Raw genomic sequence first — 18031 nt, 5'->3', positions numbered from 1 at the left:
TCTCTGTAAAATTACTGACAATATAATCCCCATTTCTAGAAAAAGCCTTTGTTCAACTAATGAATAAGCCCTCATTGAGATGCAAAATCATAGGATGCACTGCGGTTCCCTGAAAAGGCCAAACAGTGATTCTTTCAAAAGAATGAGCAATGAGTGGAGAACATTAGCCAATTTCAAACAAAGATCCACTTAGAGCTCCTGCCTTTCCTCCAGTTCCTGTGCATGCAAACCTCTTGCTTTTGTTTTACTGTAGGAAACACAAATATAAATAACACATACATTACAGCACCACCTCACACAGGAAGTAAATAGTTGGCTCTCAATTATCCACTCTACTAAAGCAGGATATTTATACTTTGAATTATCTACCCAGCACCACCAGTCACAAGACACCCACTTCTAACAGCTTCACCACCATGATGGCAGCACCTCTATGCAGTTAAGGCCTAGGATCTTCACCAGGGCTCTCTAATAGACAAAAGCAGTTTCTAAATCTAATAATTCAATCAAATAATTCAATCCTTAATTTGAACAGAAATTTAAATAGAACAATTCCACAAACAGATAATATACCAAAACTGTTGTCACATCCCCAACATGTTCCTTAACTAAGAAAATTTCTATTTACTCCAAAGTTGCCCAAACAACAATAACCAACAGGAGAAAGAACAAAGAATATAGAAGTAGAGAAGGACTCCAAATGTTTCTCTGCAGTTCTGTGAGAGGGACCCTTTTCCCTATGATCTATCTCCAGCCCCAGACCCAGTTTTGTAAGGTTGGGAAGGGTGGAAAGAGCAGCAGACACAGCATTTATCTTCCAGGAAACAGGTGGGAGAGCTGACATAAGCATGTCTATCCTTACCCTGGCCTTTAGGAACAAAGGATTGGTGCTGGCAGGAAGGGGATCATGGGAATCAGAGCAACAGGGGAAATTTTGCTGTATTGTGATCAATTATAAACAGAATTACTAGACTTTGAAGTCCAAAGGATGAACTTCTGCAGTATTCACCACTGTATATCAGGACCTAAAGAGAGGATCAGCCCTTCAAATGTCAATTAAGAAATAAAGGTAGATAGGTAGATAGATAGACAGACAGACGGGGTCACAATTGGGTAACAACTTCTGTAATCACAGATTCTTTTCTCTGGCAGTCTAGCGAAGAACTTTTGTCTTAAGGTTCAAATCCAATGTCACAATCCCCAGGAAGCCTTTCTATATCCAACTAAAGATTTCTGAGATTGTTCTACCCTCTTTGTTTTAGTTACAGCACATTCTTTTATGAAGTCAGAATTTGCTATCAAGGTGTATTTTTTTTTAAACTTAAATCTTTCCTGTACATTCATAAACCAATATAATTGAATTTAATTTTCAACCAGCAGCTGGTTTCTATGGCTCTTTCTCAAAGGCATCTATCATGCAAAGACAAATACTTAAAAACAACAACAAAAACTTAGCATCAATAGCCTCCTGCTGGCCTTCGTTTCATCAAGGACTAGGAATTATCTACCATTTCTAAATTGCTTCTCCAAAAAGTATGTTTTAAATCTGTGTTTTTACAGATTACTACAAAAGACAAATTGAAAATTAAGGGTTGAATTGGAAATATGGTTCCACAGAACCTGTCCAGAACACATGCAATACCTGCTCTTTAAAAATTAAAAAGAAAAAAATTTAAAAAGTGGCCAGATGCTTTGACTAGTATGTGTTAATATTATCCTGAGTTGTATTAACTTATGTGCCAATACTCAAAAGAAAACAACAATTTTTAAAATGAACATAGTTGTAAAATTTTAAGATTTTTTTAAAAATTCAGTCTTCTTAGTAATAAATTGAATATTCATTCACAAACATTTCACCACATTGTACCAGAAACTACATTTGAAAATATTCAACTATAATATCTAGATTGTATGATGAATTAATCTCTGCTTTTTGTTAATGTTGCTTATTTATTTAAGGCAGGGTCTCATCATATAGCCCAGGCTGTCCTGGTATTCATTATGTAGTCTAGTCTGGCCTCAAATTCACAACTCTACTGCCTCAGGCTCCTGAGTGCTATACTATACACATGAGCCACAATGCCCTGCTAATCTAATCTTTTTGTAAAATAAATACTGCAGAACAGAATCATGAGACAGTTCTCAGAAAAACAAAAATTTCAATGTTATTTCTTAGAGCTTTTTATATAACAAATCTTTCACTTTTTAAATCAATTTGTGCTTCTGAAATGATGCATCATATTTTATTGTAGCTATATTTTAACTTTATAAAGATAAATATATATATAGATAGATAGATAGATACATATGGTAACAAATTAGAAAAGGTCTTGATCTAAAGTTTTCTCAACAAGTCCTACTTGTATAATTTCTGACTAAATAAGTCCTTTTTTTAGCTAATTTTTGTTTGTGCATTATAGTTAGTTTGTTGTGTTTATTGTTTATTATTTTTTGAGACATGGCTTGGTTCTGTTGTCCAGGCTGGCCAGAACTCCCTGTGAAACACAGGCTGGATTTTATCTTGGAATCTTTATTACTCAAATAACCTATATGCTGTATTGCAGATGTCCCTCATATACCTGGCTTCTTTGTATCTAATTTTTAAGCAATATTAGATTTCTACTTAACTATCATTTTAAAAATAACTACCATTTCTCATGGCTTTCTCAATTTTTCCACCTGTAAAATGGGTGGAGAATTTTATATTTCCCAGAGGTGATTGGAGGAGGAGAGTACCCACAATAAAAAAGCACCTAACTTGATATTTTAAAGATATTAAAAGTAATATATCAAAGCCTCCATAAATAATGTTTTTACACCAATGGAATCTCCATCTTGAGATGGTAAAACAAAGTTCTAAATAGCTTCATTTTTAAGTTCAAGAAATTATGTGCTTTCTCACTGAAGCACACAAAAAAAGAAGAGATAGATACAGGTATAGCTAACACATAAGAGCAGGAGCACCTGCATTCCTAGGAGAGACAGGCAAATTTCCATATGCAGGAAAATAAATCAAAAACAATAACTCTAAAAGAACAAGCCAGACATATTCTATATAGCTTTATACATTTAATTAAAAGGTTTTTTAAATTTAGAGCTTAAGGATTTTTATAAAAGTATAATAGGAAAAAAATGACTTAAACTTCCGCCTCAAAGTATACAGAAGGTTCCAAGGAGAAAACAGTCAGGCATTCCTAAAATCCACACATATCAAAATTATTATTAGAGGGCTGAAGAGATGGCTCAGCAGTTAAGAGCACTGACTGCTCTTCTAGAGGTTCTGAGTTCAATTCCCAGCAACCACATGGTGGCTCATAACCATCTGTAATGGGATCTGATGCCCTCTTCTGATGTGTCTAAAACAGCTACAGTGTACTCATATATATAAGATAAACAATTCTCTAAAAAAAAAAAAAATACTATTAGAATTTACCAGACAGTGGTTTTTCTATTTCTTCAAAATAAACTATGCTAGCAAGCAGAGAACTAAGTGACATTTTTACCTTGTCATAAGTGTGATACTAGGAAAGTGTTTTTTACTGCTGCAATGGAGGACAGCATATGTGATTTCTAAGCTGGTAACCATATGTAGTGAGCAGCATCACATCCAGGTGTGTATCAAAGCACCTGGAGAGTCTACTCAGTATTTCTGCTGAAAAAACATCACCCAATGTTCTCCAGAACAAAAACATCACTTTCCACATGGGTTTATACACTTATGCAAATAGGTACAAAATCAATATTCAGAAAGCATAGCTAAATTATCAGAATCTTTATATAAGTTCACTTATACATACCTACAGTATATAAATAATCAAGTAACACCTCAGTTGTGAAAATAAATTATTGGCACTAAGCTAGTTATGTAAAAATATAACAAGCATTAAGGAGCATACCCTTTCTTTTCATTAGTTGAAGGGAAGAAAAAAAGAAACTCAAGGATAGATTTTGGTCTAACACAGCAATAGATGCAAATGTGTAATTTTGGGAAGGCGTGCAGATTTCAGAAAAGGCCCAGTAATCCTAGCAGTAAAGGGTGATGAGGATTATACTGTTTTTCCCCTTGGATACATGGCATTGAAGATGAGATCCACAAGTCACATTAGATTCTAAGTCTTCCTTCCCTCACCTATAAAATAGCAATAATGTTTGCCTATATCTCACAGAGCCTCTGAGGATGAAATAATTAACACACATAAAGAATTTTATCTAGTGCCAAGCAGCATTAAATCACAACTACCCTTCTAATTAATGCTGTTTCTTTTAGGATCACCAACACTCAAGAGTTTAAATGTTCAATTAAAAGTAAATCTACTTGTCAATCCCCTAGAATTGGAGTAGGTAAACTACAGTTTGCAAGGCAAGTAAGTACAACTCCCTGTTTTTGATTAGTATACTTGCTAAAAATGGTTTTTATACTGTGTGTGGTACATAGGTGGGGGAAGGGTACATGGGTACAGGTGCATGTCAAAGCCAAACTAGATACTGGTGTCTTTCTGATTACTCTCCATTTTACTTATGATCAAAGTCTCTTGGTGAACCTGGGGCCATCAATTCTGGATAGTCTAGCTAGCTCTACCTCCCAAATTCTGCCGTTGCACCCCTCAGGCTTTTTATGTGGGTAATGGGATAGCCTTCACACTTATGCCGCATACTTTTATCCACTGAACCATCTCTCCTGCCCCAACAACTCTGCTTTCCATATGAATAAAATTTAAAATACATTGAATGAAAATGTAACAAACCTATTCATTTTATGCTAACAAAAGGTAATAAAACATTTTTATAAACCGTTGCTTCCCATATGCCCATCTTGACACCATCACATTTCCACTTAACAGAGAAGTTATAAGCAAAATCACCTTAAACATAACTACCTTTAAATTTTAATACTACTACTGATGTCTCATAAATACTGACATAGATATTTGGAAGTTGTATTGAGATGTAACAAGGGAAAAGTATAAATGTAAGGAAAAACAAAACAAATGCATACCACAGAGATAAACAGAAGGAAGAACACAGGAGAGAGAAGACATCTCAGAAGTCATAAGCAACACAAAATCACAGGGGAGCTGACGGCAAGAGCAAAGCTCATGCTGCAGCAGCCACAGTGGCAAAGGGAGGAAAACCAGCCCAAGCAGTCACGCTTCTCAACTTTCTTGTTCAGAAAGACCTGGTCCAAGTCTGAAGACACATGCTAGGGAACATATTTCAACATTTTATTAGAAATTCATCAAGATCTACTTCACGAATAGTGTTACTTGAATATTAAATGGGCAAAGTCCACAGAACCTGCATTTGTAGAAAAGCACATTGTAATCTTGGAGATAAAACTGCAAAAAAGACTAAATTTCTAAGAAAATTTCAAGGAAAAGCACAAGCCCAATGAAGAAAAGTTCTGTCAGTAGAAAGAAAAGCAAAGGAATCCACATTCCTATTATGGGAGGAGGACAAAGCTTAGAGGCCAAAAGAAATTCCCGGTAGAGTGGGAAAGGTATCCAATAAGGATGACTGAAAACACAAGCAAGGAGGCATTAATAAATTCATGAGGCAGCAAACAACAACAGTCATAAACACATCCTTAAGTAAAGGTGGCTATTCTCCCACAGTTCACCGTCAGAATCAACAAGCAGTTGAGCAGATGGAAACACAGAAACAGTCAGAGCTAATGGAGCAAAAAAAGCAAAATAGTTCACATTTGCCAGTATATTACTAAGCACAGGAATGAAATATGGATAATAAATCCCTATCTGTAGAAAAGAAAATGAAAGCAAAAGGAAGCTGCCACGTCAGGAAAACAGGCAAAACTAGAGAAACTAGCCTGCCTATGTTAAAAAGTATTCAAGATGCACAGAAATTACAGGAATGTATTTGTGTTATTTTAATGGCACATACTCACAATTGAATAACCACGGAAACACAATGACAGAACTATAAAATGTAAAGTCTAAATGAATTTTCTATCCTTAACACAGAAAAAGAATTATCCCAACAAATCCATGGAAAGCCTGGAGTCTTACACCAAGCTGTGGTCACATCATTATTTCAAGATTCTAAAGAGAAGCACTCAATGGATTTAGAAATTAGAAAAAATCCTATAATATTACATAAATATTCATACAGAAATGGATATTTGAAGATAAGAATTGTTATTGTTGTGCTTTCAGTAAGCCACGGTCATCATATATTGTAACCAAGCAGACTGGCTGATACCAGAATTTAGAATGACAGTTCAAGTGGATTTGGTTGACTCACAGTTCAAACAAAATTGGTTGCTTTATATCAACAGAGTATAACTGGCCTGTGTTGACAACTGCTATACCACTGAGACCCATTACTTACTAAATGGAGACTTTGCTTATTACACTCTGGTTGTTTAACCTGAATAAGCTTAGGAAAGAAACAGCCCAGGCTACATTTGTCTCCACACAGTTATGAGGATTCCTATGCCTTTGCAAAGACCACCTGATATGAAAGCATGAATACTTACTAATATCATCTTCATGATAAATGACAGAGTGAAACGGCAGGATTCGATCTTTAATATATCTCTCTGCTGGCTCAATATAAAATGTGCCACCACGAGTCTGGATGAAACCTTCAAATCTTCCATCAATGACAGACCCATGACTAAAGCTTCCTTCTTCACCTATTGATGAAAGCAACAAATTATTGAGAATTTAATTCACACATTCTCCTACTTTTAAAAAAGCCACTCCTATATATATATAATATATACATATTATATATATATATACACACACAAATATATATACATATATATGTGTATATATATGAATACACACACAGACAATTTTTTTACAACTATCCTAACTAAGTACAAATGGGCTGGGAAATTAATTTTCACATAAAATACATCAAGTTAATTGAGATATGAAAAGCAAACAGTATTTATTTAGTTAAAACAGATATACAATTACTTACACAACAATAAAAATGGAACATCTGTCATACTGACAATCATATGCCTAGTACCTAGCACAGTGTCTGACATACACATAGCAGTGATTCAATAATCATAACATTAACTTAAATTTTTTAAAAAGCAAAGAGATCCTCTAATAAACTAGATATTTCCAGAATAAAGAAACTTAAAGTACCTTGTGAAACTTTTCCTAATTTACCACAAGTGAAAACCTTCTTTCAAATTTTATAAATACATTTTTAAATAGAAAAAGACCAAATAATTCAGAAGTAATTTAAACAAACACATTCCTACAATCTTGTTTGAGATGCTGGACAAAGAAGCTAGACGTAGTGTCTCAAGCCTATAATATCAGTGCTTAGGAACCTGCAATTTCAAAGTGAGAATGAACTGCACACTGAGAATTAAGCCAGCCTGGGAGGTAAGATTTTTAAACCTTTTAAAAAAATGAGTCTTTGAAAAAAGTACTGGACAGATTTGTAATACTATCCCATTATTCTCTACTAAGAAAAGTAACATCAAAAAAGGGGTGCTTTTAGCTCTATTTCAATACAGTCACAAACCTAAGGCAGTAGGATTAAGTGACATGGAGGCATAGAGCTTTGCTTTACATCATATTGGTTGCTCTGATGATTCTGAACCCATGGTTTCTCACATGCTATGCAAGAATTCTACCTCTGAGCCATGTCTACAGCCCCACCAGTCTTTTTTGTTTTATTTAAAGAGAGCATATTGGCCATATGCTCAGACTGGTCTCAAACTCCTCCTACCTCAACCTCCCAAGTAGCCAAAACTATATGCACATGCCTTTAAAAGGGGCGGGACTCAAAGTTAAATTAACAAAGGTAGCATGAGACTGGGATGGGAGTGCTTGAAATCAGCCTGGACACTATTAACAAGGTTTTTTCTTCAGCAACAAAACCCAAAATATTACTTCTTTAAAATTTATCTCTCCCTAAAAACAAATTTTAATGGTCTCAATCCCAAATATTACAAAGAGGGGAGAAGAGAGAAAAGGGAGGGAGAGGAGAGAAGAGGCCATATGAAAGGAAAGAGAGGGAGAGTAGAGAAGAGGGAAGGGAAGAGAAAAGGGGAGAGGAGAAAAGTGGAGAGGCAGGGTCAAGGAAAGGAGAGGGAATGAAGAGGAAGGAAGGGGCAGTGGAGAACAGAGAGGAATGAATGACAAGAAGAAAGGGGAGGAAGAGGAAGAAACAGGAAGACAGGCTGACCTCACCTCACAGGATTTTCTGTAATTTGGGGAAAAGGAAGGGGCAAACTGTCTGGCCCTGATGATGCTAAGCACATACACCACCCATGTGAAACATCCCAACCCAGTCTCTCACAATTTCTAAGTTACAGTTAACACTGCTTGATTTTTTAATAAATCACAGGCTGAAAATAAAATCTGTACTTTTTTTGAGACTGTCTTGTTATGTAGACTTAGCTGGCCTTGAACTCTTGCTCCTCCTGCCTATGTCTCAAGAGTACCAGAATTACAGGTGTGTGCCATCAAATATAATCCCTAAGATATTTTAAATGACATCACCTTTCTTTTTTAAATTGGGTATTTTCTTTATTTACATTTCAAATGTTATCCCCTTTCCTAGTTTCCCTCCCTCCTGGAAACACCCTATCACATCCTCCCTCCCCTTGCTTCTATGAGGGTGTTCCTCCACCCACCCACCCACTCCCACCCCTCAATAGATGCCCCTTGATTCCACTACACTGGGGCATCTATTGAGCCTTCATAGGATCAAGAACCTCTCCTTCCATTGGTGCATGACAAGGCCATCCTCTGCTACATATGCAGCTGGAGCCATGTGTACTCCTTTGTTGGACATCACCTTTCTTAACAAGCTCATTTATACTTTTCTTTTTTATGACCATCACCTACAAAAAAGGCATAGTTTGCCCAATAAAACAGGTGGTGAAGAATGTATGAGAGTACTATAAACTGCCAGAAAAATACTTTCCTTGGTTACAATTAGAAGACTGCAAAAAACTCACTAAAATTTAGTAACAGGTTAGTAGTGTACAGGCAAGTGTAAATATGCATCATTTATCTAGTATAATAAAAAATTAAAAATTTCTCCTTAAGCATTTAATTTTTCAAGATGTTATGACTTCAAGCAAAAAAATCTCATTTACAGAAGGAAATTTTTGACCACTTTTGAGTTAGTAGTTGAGGACTGTCTGAATTATGTTAGTTTCTTTATGACTTCCCTGTCTGTCCCATTTTGCTGTCTGATGAGCTTCCTGTTAGGTTAAGTATGTGCCTGTGCCTCCCAGCACATTTTAAACTCATAAAAGATATTTGTTACAAGTGTAAAAACAAACAACAACAACAACAAAAACACATGGATTTTAGGGAGAAAGGGCCTGAGAAATTTTTCTTAGGTGACTTTGTTATATTGTTTTTCCTTTTAACTTTTTCTATTTATGTAACTCAGAAATTCCCACTTAAAATCACTGAAAGTTTTTTTGAAAACTCCTATTGAATGAGGTGATGCATGCCTGTAGTCTTCTCACTTAAGAAACAAGTATGAGGTTTGCTAGTTTCCTGCCAGCTTAGACTATATAGCAAGATATTGTCTCAAAAACAAACAAGAGGCTAAAACAACAGTAACTCTTAAACTTGGAAGCACCAAGAGTCAAAGTGTTACAGATTTTAGAAGTGATACACTGTATAATTCACTATCGAACATCACGTAAAGTGGTTCCACAGGTAACTTCATTTCCAAACACCACTGCCTAAAATGACCTAATCTATCTCCTCAGATTTTATTTTAAAACAGAAAAAACAAAATTAATTGAATTAAGTTAATTAATTAATTAATTAAAAAATTTAAAACTCCACAAAATTCCCTACATGCCTTGAGCAAGACAGGTGACTCTAAGTAGAGCTCTCATTTCTTCCAGGCTTTGTGCCTCTTCTGCATGTGGTGGCCCAGTCTAGGAAAGGCTGGGCAGGAAGAATATCCATCAACAGCCACTACCAGCTTGGTTTTCTTTAGCTTTTGTTTTAACAAAGTTGGAAATTCATCGACAAGGTTCTTGGTTTTGGGGTTTTTTGTTGTTGTTGTTGTTCGTTTGTTTTTTTAGCAACTAATATTAGGAATAGAAGTACTTAGGGAAAGAACAGTATAAACCAAAGTACAGATATGGGCTTCTAAAGAGACAGACAGCTACCTGGGGTCAGATGCCAATCTCTTCTCCCCTTTCTCATAGATACATGACTCCTGCCCAGAATGCACACTGGGGTACAAATCAAAGTTGAACCAGAGACCACAGAGCCAATGGAACATTTTCTCCATCCTTTACAGATCTCTAGGGGAAAGGTCCCTGGCCAACAGATTGATAAGCTTGATTCTTAAGGATCTTAGAATCTTCTAGAATTCTTGACACTCTGACCATCAAATGACAAGATATTCTTTCTCTGCCACTTTCTTTCCTCTCCTCAGTATTTACACAACCTTTTCTGAAATATCTGCCTATATTTATCATTATACTCCCTTGTGTAGAAAAAATATCATAGAATATGTCAGATAAAAGTCCAACTTACCATAAATATGTCCAGTGTAAATATGAGAGGTATCATAATCAAGTACTTTATTTGATGTTTCTACTTTAAATTCATCACTAAAAAGGGAAGTGTCCCTCTTCATTCGTAGGTTGAATTGTCTGCAAAATGGGACGGGAAAAGAAATTTAAAGGATCCAAATCCTCAATGACTTCTTTTACTATTATAAAAAGTACACAAGACAAGGACTGTGTAACACAATTCAGCTATTTGGGAAATATAGTGAGTTCCAGGCCAGGTGGAACTATAAAATGAAACCATGTCTCAAAATGAAACTTAAGTAAATTAGAATTCTGCCCATCTTGGGGAAATGTTTTAAGGATTAGAGATCATAACATAAAGTCAGTACAATACTTAGCCTGCAGGAACAATGTGGATAAATGACACCAACTTAACTGTCATTACTAAACTCTTAAAAGTATATCATACTTCCATAATTACTACAGAAGTCTGTACGTAATACAATTTCTACTCCATGATCTTTATGACAAATATAACAAAGATGTGTTGTAACAGTTTATCTTCTCAAGCATGTTTTGGATAGTAGAACAGGAAGAAACCTTGTTTAAAACATATTACAAATTCGTACCAGTCACTATATTCATCTGTGACATAAATAAGTCGGTACAACATCTGATTAAGAAAACTGATCAAAAGAATAAGTAACAGTTGCTTCTCGTACAGGATTATTCTTCTAGAATTCTTAGGCATGCTTCCATATAATGAAACAACCTCCAGTACAACAGACTTCAATAAATGGCTTCTGTCTCCATTTCCTATGACAAATCCCTTAAAACTCTGGGATCTCCTGAATCAGAGGAGATCTTCATTCCTATTCAAGCATCCATTTCTAATCACACCAAAATCTATAAAGAGGTGACTGAGCATGGGACCCTCATACATCCTCAGGTTGGTCAGGAGCTGTGTAACATGTTTATAGATTTTAATATCCACTCTGCAATCCCTGATCTCTGGGGCTAGAATTCCAGCCCTCAGTCACTTGGACATTTCTGATGATCAGCCCAACTTGAGGCTGTCTGAGGGTCAGCCCATGTTCAGTGACTTCATTATCATAGTCAGTGAAATTGGTAGTTAACACATGGAAGTACTATGAAGGTGATACATAAAGAAAAGGTATGGAAGCTCTGTGCTCCTATCTCTCCTTTGTATCACTTTCATTTTGCTGTTCCTAAGTGTATCCTTTACAACAAACTAATATTAGTAAGTAAACTGTAGGGCTTGAGATGTAGCTAAGAGGTAAAGTACCTGATTATCATGCTTAAGGGGTATGAATTTGTTCCCTGCATCAATAAAAATAAAGAATTTATATGGATGTGAGGGAAAAGAAATACTTATTCAGCTGCTGGTGCAAATACAGACACTATGGAAATCAGTGTGGTGGTTCCTCAGGAAGCTGGGAATCATCTACTTCAAAATCCAGCCATACCACTCTTGAGCATATACCCAAAGGACTCTGTATCCCACTACAGAGATAATTGCTTATCCATGTTCACTGCTGCTCTATCCATAATAGCCAGAAAGCAATAGTCCAGATGTCCATCAACTGATATATGAATAATGAAAATGTAGTATATTACATAATGAAATATTCAGTCATTAAGAAAATTTTAATTGTAAAATCTGTGGGTAAAATGGATAGAGCTAGGAAAAACAAACCATTCTGAGTAAGGTAATCCAGACCCCAAAATACAGATGTTGTATATTTTTCTCTTACATGTACATGTTAGCTTTTAAGCTCTCAATATATGTGCTGCAATTTGAACAACCACAGAGGCTAGGTACCCAGTAAGGGACTAATGGAGAGAGAGAATTTCAATAAAGAGGAAATATACTTTTGTGTTATAAAAGAGACAAAAGGGTTAAGTAGGAAAGGGTAAAGAAAGGAATATGGTGAAGTACAACTAACACTAAACCACTGAAAAACCAGATAGAATCCTACTACTATAAAAGCTTCCTAAAATAGATACAAATAAGAGCCACTAAATAATAAGAGACAATGCCCCAACTAGACATCTTATGCCACCAGTCAGTAAAACCTCCAAGGTTAGAAATGGGTTGCATCTTGTTGAGTCATTGGCCAAAGGGCCCTTACAGAAGCCTCCAAACATCACAGGCTATTGCCAAAGCTATTGGTTACTCTTCACAACCTGATAGTAAGGCCTTATTGCTGAAGACAACACTTTCTATGAGAAGCTTCACCTCCAATGACTAACATTCATGGTACTAGAATGTATTAGGCAGGCTACAGAAGGAGAAAGGTAATCATCAATATCACCCATCTACAAACCCTGTGACCTACAATGGTGACCTCCCCACAAAATAAAGTGGTGCAATACTAGCACATTATTATTAGAGTAACCAACCACTTGCTGATTGGATTTAAAGCCCATTCAGTGAGATGTAAGCCATACCTGGCACTGTTAAAGTGTCAAGAGCCTGAGACTAGATAGGTCATAGGTATAGGGGAATAAATAATAAAAACTGCATACTATTATTTTACTAAAGGAACATGACAGTAAAACAACTCTTAATGACATACTGCTATACCCATAGATCAGAGCCTTCTTGAACCATCATCAGAGAGACATTTTCTTGCAGTAAATGGGATTTAACAGAGACTCACATGGATAATGTGCAGACAGACTCTGGAGCACTCAGTCCTAAATAGGATGTTTTCATCAAGCCCATCCCCTTAAGGCTCAGAGATATAGACAGAAGAGGCAGCAAAAAAAGATTCTAAGAGCCAGAAGTGATGGAAAAATCCAAAGAAATCATGTCTTCCAGCCACAAGACTGATGCACATATGAACTCCCAGTAGTTGTAGTAGCATGCACAAAACCTGTACAAGTTCAAGCCAGATAAGATCCCAGTACTAAGAGGGGGAAGTAGACACAGTGGCTTACCCCTAACCAAGAAACTATCTGCAACTGATACCCACTGCCAAAGGGAAGATCTGTTTTCTCCAATGGAGTCTCTCTGGGTATATTAACCACACTTCAGAGCAGGCCTCAAACCCAGGAGTGGTTGGTATTTTGTCAACTTCTGTTTTATTTTGCATTATTTATTCCATTTTTTGTCTTATTAGACTTTGACTTGTTTAGATTTTGTTCTGTGGTTTTGAGAGGTTTATGTTTCTTGTTTCTTTTTTCTTCTTGCCTTTGTGTCTTGTTTTGTTTTTTGAAAGAGAGAAAGGGAAAAAGTTGGGTGTGTAGAGATATGGGGAAGATCTGGAAAGAACTCAGTGAAGAGTAAAAAGATCAAAATATATTGTATGAAATGTTTTCAATAAAAACGTAAGGAAATGATGTTCCTAACTTCTGTGACCCATTCTTAAAAATTAACTTTAGGAAGAAGTTGTAAGCACTCATTTGTAAGGAGTTTCCCTGCTCTCTACCAGATTCCTGGCCTGAAACACATGACCATACTCCTCACATAGGAACGTGACTAGTCGTCATGTAGATCAGAACAGATTTCTTCATGCTAACAGAACAGTCCCAATCTAGATGGGCCCTCAGAGTTTAGCCAATAAGCTTCTCTACAAGGACATTCCTTTCTACAAAATGTATTTAATCTTTAGTCCACCATGAGGAAGTGGTATACACCCATTTTCCATGACGAACAGTCAATAAACAGTATGGATAAGCTTAAACTGTCTCTCTCATCAAGAACCACTGTGGGGAGCATGGAGAAAGCCGCCTTCTACAGAGCCTCAATGTCTAAGACTCCCATAGAAGGCCCCCCCTCCTCGCTATTTCCAGCTGAGTCTAGATGTTCAGGAGTCAGGGAATTCCAGCCTCAGCCTCAGCCTGTGTTGTTTATCACTCTGGCTGAAGCCCCCAGCCCAGGCTGCATTCTCAGACTCCCTGAGCAGTGCATCAGTGCTTCTCGCAAGCCCATCACCTATGGCAGCGTAGGGTAAAATGTAGTCTAGCATCTCCCCTTTTGCCTGCCCAAGTGGTATTCCCACACCCCAGCAGCAAGGTGGAATGTGGGACCACAATGATAATTATAGATAACTCTGAATCTGTGAGGTTTCCTTAGTCACAGTCTCTTATAATAGCAATATAAAAGTAAACAGCATAAGTACAGTAAAATATTGTTTGATTTTTATTTTATTATTTTACATAAATGAGTGGGTATTAGCCTACAGGTATGCCTGTGCACCATGTGTTACCATGGTTACTAGGTTACCAAAGAGGGTACTAGATCCTCTAGAATTGATATTACAGATGTTTGTAAGCACCACATTGGTGCTGGGACTCAAACATGGGTCCTCTGCAAGAGAAAAATGCTCTTACCCTCCACGCCAACTTTCCAGTCCATATTATATTTTTTTAAATAGTAAAGATTATGAATAAATGTTGTCCAAAAAAGCAGGTGACCTGGGCTGCAGCCCCGGCCTGCCTGGCTGAAGCTCTCTCTCTCTCCCAGGTGGCAGAGGGCCTGCTGCTGAGGCCCAGGTCTCTCTCTGTCTCTCTGTCTCTCTCTCTCTCTCTCTCTCTCTCTCTCTCTCTCTCTCTCTCTCTCTCTCTCTCTCTCTCTCTCTCTCTCTCTCTCCCAGGGCTGACCTGTTTGCTGCATGGCGCCTTAATTAAAAAGGAGGCAATGTATGAATGAGTTATTTTATTGTAGGAAGGAGAAATATGCTAGTTAAGTAGAGAGAGAGAAAGTAGAGGAGAGAGAGAGAGAAAAGAAGGAGAGGGAGGAAGGCAGAGAAGAGAACAAAGAGCAGAGAGAGAGAGAGAGAGAGAGAGCAGGAGGGTAAGAGTTAGAGAGGAAGGGTAAGGGTAAGAGTAAGAGTAGGAGAGTAAGAGAGTGAGGAGGGGGCAAACCACCCCTTTTATTGTATGAGGCGTGGCATGCCTGGCTTGTGGTCAGATGACTGTGTGTAAGGTCCAGCTAGAATGCTGGGCGTTTGAGGCAGTGTCTGCCTGATAGAGCACACATCTCCTGCGGGGGCAGCTGTGAGGGGTCTGGGCTGAAATCTGAGCCATTGGTGTCAGGAGCGGCACTGAACGCCTACCGTCCCTTCTGAGCAGATGCTCAGTGGGTCTCGGGGTTCCGAGGTGGCTGTTCTCCTGGACTCCGGCTGTCAGAACTGCTCACTGCCCCACAAATAAACATATACATATATATACTCATATTTCTGCAAAGAACATTTTTGTGTGAAAGACATAGTGTCCAACTGTATGCCAAATGACCTGAAGGATATAAAAGAAAATAAAAGTAAGGGTCAACGTGGAATGGAAAATGAATAGCTGGGGACAAGAAATGGAAGGAAATTGTCCCTTTTACTCTTCTGCACCATCTAGATTTGAACTTATTCCTTACTCAAAAAACTAAATGTAAGTTAACATCTTAATGTCTAGGAGTATAGTTCAGTGATAAAGCACTACCTAACATACACCTCAAGGCCCTCTATTTTAACCCAGTGCCACAAAAAGGTATAAAACAAAACAAAGACAACCTTAAGATACAACACAATGCGGCTGTACTGATGGCTTAATGGTTAAGAACACTGCTTGCTCGTAAAGGTTCCTAAGTTTAATCCCTAGCACCCCAAAGCTAAGTTACCATTTGTAACTCCAGTCCCAAGGGATTTTCCTCTTCTGGCCTCTGAGGGTACTTCATGAACATGGTATACAGACAAACCATCCACACACAAAATAACCTAAGAAAAACAGGATAAGAAGAGGAGAAGGAAGAAGTGCTGAGGATAGAGTGGGGTATGGTGAAAGAAGAAGAAATAACATAAAGCACAAGACATGGTGGCTATGTAACAAATTTCAGGCTTGGGCTATACAAATAAATGCCATCACATCTGTGCCCCTGCCTCCAAACTGTAAAAAATCATGAACTGAATAAGAAGACAAGCCCAGTCAAGGAGTGGTTAGATCAATGGTGGCAGAGCACTTGTCTAACATGAGTCCAATCCCCAGCAGCAAACCAGATTGGAAGGTCAAACCAGACTACACGTGATAATACCTGGGTGTGGTGGCACATACCTTTAATCACAGCACTTGGGAGGCACATCAAGAGATTCGGTGCTATCAAAGCCAGCCTAATCTACACATAAAGGTCTAGGCCAGCCTGTGCTACACAGTGAAACTTTATCAGAAAAAAAAGAAAGTATGGTAGTGAGGAGAACAAACAAAAGAAGGTGGGAAGGAGAAGGAAGAAAGAGAAAAGGAAACAGAGAAAAAAACAAAGAGGAAGAAAGAGAAAGGGGGGGACAAAGGTGGTGGAACTAGAAGAGGATTTTACTGCTTATGTATTATATCCATGTTCAAGAATTAGAACAGTAGTTCTCAACCTTCCAGATGCTGCGACCCTTTAGTACAGTTCCTCATGTTGTGGTGACCCCCAACCATGAAGTTATTTTGTTGCTATTTCACAGCTATACTTTTGCTGTTATGAATCATAATATAAATATCTGATATGTAGGATATCTGATATGTGACCCCCCAAAGGGTCCCAACCCACAGGTTGAGAACCACTGAATTAGAGGAAGCATATTAGCATTAGAAAACAAACTACGAGGAAAAGGACAAGAAGGAAATGGCAATATAAAAAAATGATCATGTGGTCTGAATGAGAACTGTGCTTCCCACCACCAGCTTCTCTGGTGATGCTACTGTTTTGGAAGTAGAAAATATTTGGGTTATGGGGCCTCATCACTGGGGGCACACCTAGTTCTGCTACCTCTCTGCTTCCTGGTCTATACAAGTGTAAGCAAGCAGCCTGGTACTCCTGTCATTACTCGTCATGAGCTACTGCTGCTGCTGTGTCTTCCCTGTCATGATGTTGTGATGGGCCCTCAAACCATGAGTCCAGAGAAATCCTTCCTCCTTTAAACTGTTTCTTATCAGGTATTTAGTGGGAGAAACCGGAAAAGTACCTTAATAAAAATAATATTTCAGGGTTAACTTAGTTTATTCTGGAGTAAGGTAGGTTTATATTTAAGACTTAATGTAACTGACTTTATTCAAAGGGGAGAAAACTCACACAGTCATATTATTACTTGCAGAAAAAGCAACTCAAATTTTCAGCACTCACTCAAGATAAAAACTGATATAAAACAAGAGTCAGAGCTTCCTTAACCTAACAAAATATTGCTAATATATTTTAGTATTAAAGACCAATCATTCTTTCCCTATAAATAAAAAGATATTTGCATTTGACAATTCTCTTCAACACTAAATAAAGGTACCAGTTAGCACAATAACAGTATATAAACAAAGAAATAAGCATACCTTTATTTGTAGACGAAATAAAATCATCTACTGGACACTAATAATAGTGAACCTAACAGAGTCACAAAGTGCAGGGTTAATATACCAAGACCAAAACAAAGCCGGCAGTGGTGATGCATGCCTTTAATCCCAGTATTTGGGAGGCAGAGACAGGCAGATTTCTGAGTTCAAGTGAGTTCCAGGACAACCAGGGCTATACAGAGAAACCCTGTCTCGGGGGGGGGGGGG

The 18031-nt window shown here is 37.5% G+C and overlaps 1 protein-coding gene across 1 annotated transcript in view; it reads right to left on the bottom strand.

Annotated features, from left to right (window-relative positions):
* The window catches only part of Adam10 (ADAM metallopeptidase domain 10), a 120047-nt gene that overhangs the window by 61605 nt on the left and 40411 nt on the right, over positions 1-18031 (bottom strand). Inside the window, exons 3-4 of the mRNA XM_031345994.1 lie at positions 10512-10630; positions 6494-6652 (exon numbers count right to left, since the gene is read on the bottom strand). Coding sequence (XP_031201854.1) covers positions 6494-6652; positions 10512-10630 — 278 coding nt within the window. The remainder of the gene's footprint in view (positions 1-6493; positions 6653-10511; positions 10631-18031) is intronic.

This window comes from Mastomys coucha, unplaced genomic scaffold (assembly GCF_008632895.1).
Source record: "Mastomys coucha isolate ucsf_1 unplaced genomic scaffold, UCSF_Mcou_1 pScaffold23, whole genome shotgun sequence".
Lineage (NCBI taxonomy): Eukaryota > Metazoa > Chordata > Mammalia > Rodentia > Muridae > Mastomys > Mastomys coucha.
The sequence above is the reverse complement of the archived record's forward strand: the minus strand, read 5'-3'. Positions and strand labels throughout refer to the sequence as shown.